Source organism: Agelaius tricolor, unplaced genomic scaffold, assembly GCF_023055355.1.
Source record: "Agelaius tricolor isolate 1412-34295 unplaced genomic scaffold, bAgeTri1.0.p SCAF_11, whole genome shotgun sequence".
In the NCBI taxonomy this organism is placed as follows: Eukaryota; Metazoa; Chordata; class Aves; order Passeriformes; family Icteridae; genus Agelaius; species Agelaius tricolor.
In genome coordinates this window covers 1,504,687-1,516,753 of record NW_027269271.1, presented here as the reverse complement: position 1 = coordinate 1,516,753, position 12,067 = coordinate 1,504,687, and the positions used below count along the sequence as shown (strand labels likewise).

General features: G+C 40.7%; 1 protein-coding gene across 7 annotated transcripts in view; it reads left to right on the top strand.

Annotated features, from left to right (window-relative positions):
• Nucleotides 1-12,067, top strand: part of DNM3 (dynamin 3) — a 171,758-nt gene that overhangs the window by 109,182 nt on the left and 50,509 nt on the right. For 3 of the 7 annotated variants that reach the window (XM_071435756.1, XM_071435760.1, XM_071435763.1), the window contains 2 exons: nucleotides 6,482-6,593; nucleotides 10,270-10,281. In XM_071435756.1, the coding sequence (XP_071291857.1) occupies nucleotides 6,482-6,593; nucleotides 10,270-10,281 (124 nt within the window). Of the gene's footprint in view, nucleotides 1-6,481; nucleotides 6,612-10,269; nucleotides 10,282-12,067 lie in introns of all 7 variants that reach the window. The other 4 variants (XM_071435761.1, XM_071435758.1, XM_071435757.1 and 1 more) reach the window with 2 other exon arrangements.

Here is a 12,067-nt window from a genome sequence, read left to right as displayed (position 1 = left end):
AATAATGGTGTTGCTTTCCTCACCTCTGTGGTTCTGTGTGATACAGGGGTGTGAGGAGCAGTGCAAAGCACAGAACTGTTCCTTTTGCTTCACAAGAGTGGGTTCCTGAGAGCAAAATGCCCCTCAGGAATCATGAAGCAGTGGGGCAGAATCTGCCATCCCTGCTCCAGAGCTGGCTGTCTGTAAAAACAGCTCTTTAATCTGACAGAGAGATGAATGTCCAGAGGAGAGTGAGCAAAAGGCCATTTTGAGGGCACACAATAGGACTGAAAATAGAACTGCCAGATGAGGAATTGTAGCTCCTGACTCCTGAGTACACTCTGTCTGTCAGGAATCATATTGCACAGGGAGCTGGTGTCTGGTAGGACCCAGGAAATGACTCTGTGTCTGCTCAGTGAGAGCTATCACTGCATGTTTTGGATAAATGTTGTTGGTTCTGGGTTGCTCTAGAAGGGGATGGAGCACAAGTTGTTTCTGGGACTCCAAATGTACCAGAGCTGTAAGTACTGAATTTCTGGCCATGGGCAGCAACTGGTTAACTGCTATCCATATATAAGGGAAATTGGACAAGAGCCAAAATAAAGGGAACTAGTGAAAGGAGACCGGGTCAGAGGAGGTGTTGGATAGAAGCCAGGCTAAAGGAGAAAGCCTAAAATGAGATGTATGTTTAGTTACTGTTTTTGAATTACTCAGAAAGCTAAGCCCCAGGAAGAGCTGGACTGTAAGCTATTCAGAGCCCTCTCTGTTCAAAATGGAAGAGAGAGAATCTGTTTAATTAAAAAGCCCTACAAATTTAATCCAGAAAAAAAGCTGCTAACATTTCTAAATAAACTCTTAAAATGCTGGAGAGTACAATATTTAAGAACAGGAAAAATATACAAACCCAAGGAATAGCTAGCCTTTATTGCCAACAGCTTTCACTTATTAAAAAAAAAGAAAAAAAAAGAAGAAAAAAAAAGAAAAAGGTTGGATTTTTTCCTGGAATATATTCTGTTTTGTCGTTATTGACAAATATTTTTTACATGACAAATAAGAGAGAGTATGGTGCAGGTATTGACAGCTGGGGGCAGCTTTTGTGTCTGTGTGGCCCTGAGGCAAATTCCAGGCCAGGCTTCCATCCCTCACCACCAAAGGCATGAAACCTTCTCCTCCAGGGACTGCTGGAATATTTTAGTGGCAGTCCCTGTTACTACTGTGGATTTTGGCCTGTGTGGTGTTAGTTTTGGCTGCATTTCTGTTCTGGGTTACATATAGGACTCGAGATACTTCATTGCCAAGGCTGGCCTATGTACTGAGCAGCACATCTTCTGTTCATTTGCACCTGAAAGTTGGGGGGTTTCTGTGTGCTTTGAGTGTGTGTACTTGAAAAGATTCATATGCTTTTGGGAGAGCACTCACATGACACAGATGGCAAAATCCTTAAGTGTAATTATTTCATGACATTGTCTCGGAGATTGTCTCCTTGGCTTTTATGGATATTAAAAAAAGAGAATCTTCAGAGTCATGTGTAATTAATTTTAATTAGCATTCACACTGGAGTGATCTGAAATGGTATGCCTTGATAGAAAATGTTAGTCACTGCTGTTAACTCAGAGCAGATGGCCATTTTTGTTTCTTCAAAATATATGATTTGCAGAGCTTCTGGTAGAGCTTTTCTATTTGGAAAAAAAAGAAAGTGCATACGCTCAAACCAGCCATTGTGCAATTACAGGTGTCCAAAATCACAGAGTAAGACTAAATTTGAATAAGCATAGTGTGCACAGTGGAGTTGCAGATTAAATAGATGGAAAATGTACAATTTAATCCAAGATTACCTTTCCCAGTAGCTGGAGTGTCTGGATTCTGTTATTTTCTCCCATTTTCATTTTAGGTGACTATTCATTAAACCCATATTCTGTGTGTTTCCAATTTCAATCAAGTGAGAAATACCTAAGAATTGAATCTTTTGTGTTTTTCACGGAATAAAATGGGACCAATTTGCATATAGGTCTAGATTTCTAATGTTCAGTTCTGTTTCCATCCTAATAGAGATGAGATGTTTACAAAAAAATCACTTTGAAATCCCTGTAAAAGAAGGTATTCCTTTATCTTTCAGTCTGTGAGTAGCTTCCCTTGTGTCAGTGTGACTGCTGAAGCTAAATATGGATTTGTGTTCTTTACACAAAGAAGAAGATTTAAGTAGTTTATAGGTCCAGTTCTAAAAAATGTCACTATTCTTGCTGTTTAATGGTTGTTCTGTCTCCTCCCACATTGGCAAGAATAAATGCATTTTTAGTTAATTTTGGTTTGTATTTTCTCTTTATGAAAATAAATTTTATGCGTATCCAGTACAACTTTGGCCAGTGATATCCAGATCCAGCTCAACCTAAAAGCTCTCCATGCACATGCTTATATGTGAGTATGCATTAATATATAATCACACATGTTAACTGGGCTTGGAATGAGGTTGCCCTTCCAAATTTTCTAGGAGATAAATATTTAACCTTATCTTAGTATTAAGAAATTGCAAGAGGTACAGTCCCTCTTGATGTGCAGCAGGGGATGTGCTCAGCACGTTCTGATGTGCAGCCACCTTGGAGGGAACCCACTGGTGTTGCAAGGGCTGTTCTTTCTGGGTGATTTCCAGGTGTGTTGTTCAATCCCTGCCCCTGGAGTGCAGAAATTTGGTTTATAGGTAGTCAGGCCTTCCCTAGGCAGTGCTGACAGCCCAGGCTTCAGGGTGGCTGGGAGGGAAATCTCAGTAACTCACACCTGGGTCAGTCTTCAAACTTATCTGGCATTTCTCACTTTCCTCTTGGGCACTTTCAAATACCTCAATCCTGTCCTGTTAGGAATTTTTCCTGATGGGAGGAGTTCAGGAAACACCTATGGACATTTCTGTATTAGACTCTGAAATATACAAGAAATGAAGGTGAAAATAAAGTGAAGAAGCTGTAGAGTAAGCAAAGTCACAGCTGGGTGGCTGCTGGACTTTGAGGTGATGGGCCTGGCCTAGAGAAGGCATGTCCTGAGTGTGGAACCTTCCAGAACTGGAAATGATGCTTTTAGTCCAATTGTCTGTTCATCCTCATAAGCAATTATGTTGCATTTTTAATGGAAATGCAGTTCCAAGTTGAGGTTTATTTATCTAGAGTACAATAAAATCTGCAGATAACAAATGGTAGCCTTTTGTATTTTTCACTCTGGGAAAGAAAGGCAGTGTTATCACTATTATGTTGATTTCTGGATATGCCACTATAGTTATATTTTCATGGACTATGCATGATATTTAAATTACAGTGATGAGACTCCAGGAGGAAGTGGAGTAGGTAGATGTGGTAGATGCACACAGCTTTGCAGTTTCCTCAATTATGTGTTCACATTTAAGAAATGTTAAATATTCAAGGGAAATACTACTTGCAGATAGTACTTCTAAGCATGTTCCCATTTTCTGTATCTATCTTGTTTCTGCAGTCCTTAGATTTACAGATACCTGAATATCAGCAGGATTGGTATTGTTGAGAGTTCATCTTTCCTGGTATCCTTTATTCTGTCACAGTCTTTGATGTCCAACATCCCATTTGGCTGCTCTAGAGGTGAGGGTGAGAGCATGTCTTCACAATATTCCATATGGAGAACCTAGGTGAGGCTTGAGTAGTAACTGGTGCTGTGCTGATGGCTTCAGCAATTTTAAGAAGTGGAAGAGAGAAGAAAACAGAAAATCTGAATTGTTTTCAAGAAAGTTTTTACAGCTTTCCATGAGACGCCAGTGCAATTCTAATGAGTAAAACATGTTAATGTGTTTTTGTAAGATTCCACTGGTAACAGGAAAAGGACACACTCTCTTCAGAAGTTACTGAAAGAAGTTACTTTGGCTTTTTTTTCCCTTTGAAAAGTTCCTATGCTTGTCAGCCTTTCTGGGAGAAAGACAGGCAGGGGCAGTCTAGCAGCAAGGAATCCAGCTGGGAGACAAGCATCCCCTCACTTGCCCTGCTGGGACAATGGTGGGAGCACTCAGGGTGTGCATCCTTCACTCCCTCACACGTGCTGGCTCTTTGGCAGTGGTGGTGGAATAAAATCAGCTGCACAAAAAAGAGCTTTCAGATCCTACAGGGAGAAAGAAGGGCCTGGGAGATGTGGGGACATCAGCTGCTGGCCATGAGGTGTCCCCAGCCCCAGGAGAAGTCCTGGCACAGAGACAGAATGCAGGACTGTCAGCTCCCACGTGTTCAGAGTGCCTGGCTGAAATCCCTGCTCACACAGCCACGCTGCTTGCAGCAAGCCACAAATGCAATGCCAAATGCCAAAAAGTGTAATATATAACATGACAGGCCTGAAAAAATGTTTTCACAAGCTGGTGTCATGTTGTTTTGCTCTTGCAGATAAGTGTTTTTGGAACTTCCCTATCACTATATTTTACAGCCTTTATTTGCTCTATTGTTATTTTTAGTCATCTTTGCTGAGAGTACGCTTTTACCATTTCAGCTTCCTAGTTCTTCAAAGTTATAGCTGCTTCATTATCTTAGCCAGAAAAGCTTATCTCAGGAAAAGTTTCTCCTAACAATAAATTAAAGCATTTTTTTCTCTGACAATTTCATTGCAATTTCATTATGCTTCTTTCTTTTTTTTCTTTCTTTTTTTTCTTTTTTTTTTTTAATTGACATCTTTTTTTTTTTCTTTTTGTTCAGTAAATGCTGACTTGGAGTTCCACAATATTGCAAATTAAATAAAATTCAGGTATTTGCTCACTTTAAGGTAACAGCATCTGATAAGGTCATCCAGGTTATTATTTGCTTTAAGAGAGAATTAGTACTTTTGGAGTCAGGGAAGAAAAAGAATTAATTTTAAATTTCTCAATCAATAAAAGAATCCACAGAGCTTCCAGTTATTCATCCTGTCAGGGGCTTTGGCTAAACTGTGCTATCAGGCCCATTACTGCCTCTTTGTGACCTTTGGGGCTGGTTTCTGTGGGAAGGAAATGCCCTGGTGGCACCTCCAGTCTGGGTTTTTGAAGGGAGTAGTGCAAACCTGGTGCTCAGATTTAGCCTTTGAATTTGGTGAGAATTGAATCACCAATGTAAGGAAATAATTCTGAGTATGTCCTTTATTCTTTGCAGTTTTGAATTCAACCTATGAGCCTGCTGAAAAATACCACATTTTGCTCTCTTCAGAGTGGGTGTGCTCTGGTTGCTGTGCTGTGGTTTCATAGGTGATAATTTAATGATATGGTTTCATGGCTGCTTCATGCTCAGGTTCAATTACACTTTTTTTACCTTTTTTTAACCTGTTTCCTGCCCCTAAAAAGCAAGGCTGTGAGGTGCCTGGTGCCATTGTTGGTTAAGAGAGAATCACTGCTGTGAGTGGGAATTACATCAAGTCAGTTGTGTTCCAGCAGTGTGGCAGTGAAATCCCACCAGTCCCCAAATGCTAAAGAAATTTGTCTAGGCAGTGACAATAATAGCTTTATTTCCTTGTTCTACAGTGAATTCAGGTTTTTTCCCTCTCAGAATATGTGGCAGAAATGACCTCTGTAGTTGCACAATGAAACCAAAGGGCCCCTTGTCATTGAGAGTGAAGCAATCTCCATCAACCCCTCTCCTCCACAGCCTGCTGAGGGAAGAAAACAGTCTGGTTGGGATGGAAGATTGATCCCTGTGCAACTGTTAAGATCTAGCAAAATGTGCTTTCCTTACCCTTTTCAGCTGAGCTCGTGGCCTTTCCTAAAAAGACTGTTGGCTGACAAATTTACAGTGATCTGCTCTGTCTATAGAATTGGAATTCAGAAACTAATGGCTAAACCGTGAGGGGAAAATCTGTTCTGTGTACTGAAGAATTTACAAGCACCACCTTCCTACAGATGTATTTTCCCTCCTCTCTCTTTTCTTCCATTAAGTGATCCCCTGTATTTATCTCATTATGTGAACTACCTGTAAGAGGTTTGATTTAAACATGTCCCAGTTTTCTTACTGTGATGAGAGACATCTGAGGTTTGTTTTGTTTGTTTAAAAATATCTTGATTATCATTGCTGGTTTTTTTCCTCTTTTACTGATGGTGTCTAAAACCTGGAACGGGTATAAACTGGACTGAAAGGACTTCACATGGGAAGAAGTTGCATCAGTGATGATTTTGGTTTTTATTGGTTACAGCAGCAATCCATCACAAGCTGTGCTGTTGTGTTGGCGTGTCTTACGTGTTTGTCCTCTTCATCACAACACCCTTTTTCCCTGAAAGTCCTCTGTTTTAGCAAAAGCAGGAAAATTGATTTGAAGTAGTTTCACGGTGCTTTCAGGTGATTATTATTTCCAGAGCTGTGCTGTAGCATTCAAAGATATTTTTAACTACTCCATGTAATTATTAAACAAGCACCTGTCCCATAAAGTCTGTTGTGCACAACAATTACCGAGTAATTCCTGATCCCAAATGATTTTTAGTTTTAAATGCTGTGTGCATGATAGAGAGCAGTAAAATGTTAGTTTTACAATGTGGTGCTCTTTGTTCTAGGAATGTTTACAAGGATTACCGTTTCCTTGAGCTAGCCTGTGACTCCCAAGAGGAGGTGGATAGCTGGAAGGCATCTCTGCTACGAGCCGGTGTCTATCCTGATAAATCCTCAGTAAGTTAAAGCTCACTGGTTTGCCAGTAGCTGCTCTGTTTGAGTCAAAAAAAACCAACTGTATCATCTGGGAAAACACAGTGTCTGATGCAGATATCTCAACAAAGAGCAGCTTTTTCATTGTACTGTGGTAATTCTAAAATATTCATAATGAAATATTTTAAGACCAATTTGTGCGTCAAACCTCACTGTAGAAAACCCAACCAACCACAAACCAAAGCTTCCAACGTGTTTTTCATTGGATCTGTGTAGTAAAAGCATTGAGCAATTTGGGGTTTCCTGAGCTTCATTGTTTCTATTAATGTTTTCTAAGGTAAAGATGTGCTTTAAAGAGTTTATTCCCTCAAGCTCTGGATTACAGAACTGACAGAAGCATTCCAGGCAATCATGTATATTTATTTTACTTATTCACTGCATCATTTTTTGTGTATGAAACACATGCTAAACCTTTCCAAAGGCAATTTTACTCAGCTAATCATCATGTGGAGCAAATTGAACAGGATACAATAAAAAAGCCTCTGTTCATTTACTAGAAATGACAGAAAGTTGGGAAACAGAATATGTCCAGCTACTATTTAATATTTTTTGGACCTGGATATCTTGGTGTTTTACTTCAAGTGAAGGTTTGAGATGTATCCAAAGAGAAGGCTGACTAGCAGAAATACCTGGCATTTGAGCCTTTAAAGCTTCTGTAATGCACAGCTCACCTTTCTGCAGTGAGTGCTGGATGTCTTTGGCAGAAGATCTGCTCTGAGGAAGGATGTTTGATTCTCATGAATTTGCTCTTCTTCCTGATTGTTTTCCATGGGAAGGCCAGGTTCCTTGAGTCCAGGCTCTTGTGCTGTCTTCTCTCTTCATCTTTTTCTTCCCTTGGTTGTGATGCCTGCATGGCTTCCAGTACAATTCTGTCTGCAGCTCCTCCAGGAGCTGTTCATGCAAACCAGTTCAGCTTCTTCCCTTCATACAAAGTTTCAAGACTGCCATTAAAAAATAAATAAGAAATTCTTATACTAGTGGATTCTCCAGTTATTATAGAAATAAACAGTGATGATAGTAATGATGATGTTCTTTTAGAGAATAGTGCAAATATGCATTTAGCTGGAGACATACCAGGTATCTGAGACTTTACCTTTAAAAAGTAAAACAGTGTTGGTGACTTTTCAGTATGTTGCCTGTTCCAGTAGATCTGTTCCTACCTAAGAATATCAGAAGCCATGTAACAAGGATTTGTTATGAGAGGTTACCTAATTAATTACTTGGACCAATATTCTGTGTTGCTTTGGGTTTTTCTTGCTTAGGTTTTAATGATGATTTTACAAAAGACTCTTGCTGCCTCTGGTTTAATCTTGTGTTCTGTGATGGTTTTATCATATTGGTATATCTGCTACTTTATCCTTAAACAAGACAGACTAGTTGGATTTCTGAACTTCTCTTCTGTCTTCCTGTCTCTCCCTTCTCCCTAAAAATACTTGGTATTCAAAATATGTTTATAAAGAATTCTTGGTTTTGTTTAAAGTTGGTCTGTCAAAAGAGTCTTAGATGCAAGATGAGAGACTTCCTTGAAAGAAGTAGAAGGGAGTCAAAATACAGTTCTCCTTTGAGCTGGAATTATCTTTACATTATAAAAGAGTAAATATTATTGTTCCAAATGCCTGTAGTTTGAAATTTGCCCAGTAGTTTATCAAGCTGTTCAGCAAAGATGCTCTGTGCTACTCTAGGCCTCCAAAACTTTATTCCTAAGGAGGTTCAAATGTGGACTAGGAGTCTGCTGTTCAGAGTTTTGAATTTTGCAAAACCAAATCTCCAAGGCTCCAGGTATCTTAGTAGATCCAGTGAGTCCTAAATAAAAATGAGCAGCATTTCATGAAAATCCTGTGCATGCTCCTTAGTTTCACACCTTCCTCTGACAATATAAAATTGTTTTAGAGACACCTCCCAGTTTTTTATTCTCCTTCAAAGATTCATAGACCATGTTTTTAAGTAGGAGGGACTGCCAGGAAATGGCAGCAACTTGAGTTTCCTTTAGTGCTTCCCCCCAGCTTCATGATCCCAGAGTTGAAAAGGCAAAGAGGTGCCTAAGCCCCTTCAAAGAGTGAACTTCTCTCTCTTTTACCTGTGAGGCACAGCTGGGAACTCTGAGTATCCAGGCTTTGGCACCAGAAGCAGAAGAATTGCTGCTTGGAAATGAAAACTAAAGGAGAAGTAGGAATCTGGCACTGATTAAAGAACTGTGTTCTGAGTTCTCACCAAGAACAAATCTCTCAACTAAGAATCTAAGAATATTCATTTTCTGCTGATTTTTTTTTTTTAGTAGTGCTACATACAGTTGTTTGATTACAGTGGTAATGGGGCTCAGTACTTGCTGCCACTAATATGGAGTGCTGCTATTTTAATCCTGCTCATTTAAAGTCCAAGGTTCTAGATTGATAATCTTTCTTTTTGCCTAAGCAAATCCCATTAATATTTTAAAGGCCATATATCACCCCCTTCCTCCATTTCCTTGCTTCATTGTGCTTGTTTTCCCTGCCCCTCTGTCCATGGGGATGCACAGTGACTGTGTTCCCATATTCACTGTCCCATGAATTACCTCTGATCAGCCCTCAGTATTGCTCTGAATTCTTTGCAGTTTCCAAGTCCCTGCTTCCCAATCCATTTGCCTTTGTGAGGCTGTGGGCTTTGACAGCCACCCAGATAGCAATGAATCAGTGTTTTTATTTTTCCAACCCATATGCAAGTCAGCTTGCTTGATATAAATCATCCTGTGGCCAATTCACTTTGAAATGGGATATCCATTTACCAGCTGACTTTGCTGCTGGCTTTCTGGACCAATGCATCCAAAACCCTCCTTTTTTTGTTAAAAAATGACTACAACGTTGTGACTAACCTTTCCAGACTGTATTTCTCAACTGGTGTTTGTTTTGGCTGGCTTCCCACTGTATAATATACACTGTTCATGCCAGCTCATGGCAAAACTCACAATTAAACCAAAATAATAGCCCAGATGTTTGTCGTAACTGCTCTGCACACTTTACCTTGTTAGCACCGCCCATTCCTTCTCCCCCCATGCCCCCCCATGCCATCTCCTCCTTATTTTTTTTACTAATCTAAAAATTCAACATTTGCTTTTTAAAATGCTTTGAATCTTGAAACTTTCCATTAGCTGGCAAGTTGTAGGGAATGGCTGTCGTGGAAAGCTCAGCCCAGCTGGTTGCTTTGAGTACTGGAAGTTCAGTGTCACCAACACATGAAAATCCCTCTGGCTCCCATCCCATCCCATCCCATCCCATCCCATCCCATCCCATCCCATCCCATCCCATCCCATCCCATCCCATCCCATCCCATCCCATCCCATCCCAATCATCACTTCAGGCCTCCTTTTCTTCTCCCTTGTATTTGTATCCAGCGACTTCCCAGGAGCTGCTCTTGATTTGCACCAGGTCAGAATGTTTGTGCAGTGAGGAAAACAGCTCTGCTGAACATTTAAGTCCTTTGTGAATGTCCTGTGCTCCCCTGGAAGCTGTCTGACTGCAAGGATTCCATGAATGTTCCCTGAGTCAGTTCCTCATTTGGTTTGAGCCATTTCCAGAACTGTGCAAGTTAGGCTGAATGCATGTAAAATAAATATAACTAATATTTCTTTTTCCCCCCTCTTTCTTCTGTGCTGCATCCTGCAAAGGGGAGCAACAAAGTAAGTTGTTTGTCCTTTTACAAAATCCTTTTGTATCCTGTCTGAAGGACTTTGTAATGAAAATTAGTTTGTCTTTCAGTTCACACAGCTATTGCCTGCATGCTCTTAACAACAAAATATGGTTAAAATGTGGGTGCAAAAGTGTCTTCAAGAAAAACTATAACTGGTTCTTTGTTTTAATTTTGGGGAAAGAGTGTTAAGTATTGCAGAGCTGTTTTTAAGGAGGTTCAGTAAGAATGCTTCTATAAAAGTATCGGGCCCAAAGATTATGAAGGTATAGTAATAAAGACCTTCTGAGGAAAGGTTACTACAGTCTGATGAAACTCATTACAGCTGGGTTTTTTGACCATACATCAAAGCTTGTATTAATGGGCAGTTATAAAAACCCAGCACTAAAGTCTTAAATAACAGATTTGCTGGCGTTGTTGGCTAAGCTGAACTAGATCAGTGTACTGGCTTTGAAGGTGCCTTAAAATGGATGGAGGAGGGTGGGGTCAACATTTGACTTGGCTTCTAGACCCTTGATGTGTTCCAGCTGGACAGCAGCAGAAGGGTGTGGGGTGTGGAGAGGGAGAACTGAAATATGCGTGGTAGGGGTTTTTTTTGAAAGTAAGCAGCACATAAAAAGACAGTTTTGCTGATGTTGATCTGATAAACGAATAATCATGCAGTTCCCAGGGTTGGGACTTTTTAATGCCATTTTTACTGAGCTTAAGAATGGAAGTTTCACATCTCACACTTTGGAATAAGATGCAGAGAGAGTTTGTCATACCTCAGAAAGGAGTTATACAGCTTTTGTGACTTTTTTCACCCCCCCTCCTTCCTGTTTTGGTATATTAACCCTTAGGAAGATGAATCTGGAGCATCAAAAGATGCTTCACAGCAAACACTGAAAGTAGCCTTTGAGTATTGCCTGTAGCATCTCTTTGTGAGCTGGAAACTTTCTGGGATATTTGGGAAAGACCCAGGTGGGTTTTAAAGGTTTTGACGGTTGGGGAATTTTGTCTGCTTCTAATTTTTGTATTTTTAACCAGTTTTTGACCACTCCTCTCTCCACAGCGGCTGGGCTCAGAAGCACCAAAAATACTCTGTTTTGTTGGCCTGCCTGAGAAAAGATGCTCTTAGTGTTGGGTGGGGAGGGGTTAAGAGAATTGGTGAATTGATGGCGTGGAGAGAGGGACTTTACATAGGAGGTGGTGTGAAATGTAAATGTTAACTGTGTACACTAAAATGTCAAGGTAGTGTTTATAATGTTTCTTTACAACATGCTGGCTTAAGGCTTTGCTGCTGCAGGGGATGCTGCTCTGATCTCAGAGGAGACTGTAGATGCTCTGTTAAGGGAAATGGGGAGAGATGGGGCACACTGAGCTCTTGGGGCTGGCACAAACCGAGCTGCATGGACCTGCTCTGTTCTGCAGAGCTGTGAGCTGTGGGGCACCCCAGGGAGGTCAGCACCAGAAGCAGCTGACAGATTTCAGCAGGACACCCATGAGCAGGGAGAGGAGAAACCTGTGAGATGTGAGGATTTGGGAGCTCTTAACTCTTCCTTCACTCTGAGCCAAGGACAGTTCTTGCTGTAGGTTCAGAAACTCCATCTGACCTGGGTTGCCATCCAGAAGATAACTCCAAAAGAAATCTCCAGGAAACCATCCTGATCTTTCTCTTTGACCCAGTTCCTTGTAAGGATTTGTGTCTCATCATCTGTGTGCCCCCCTTCTCCTCCACACAGATCATTCCTGATCCCAGCTGGACAGATGGAACCAACCTGCAGCTGCCTGCAGAGGCT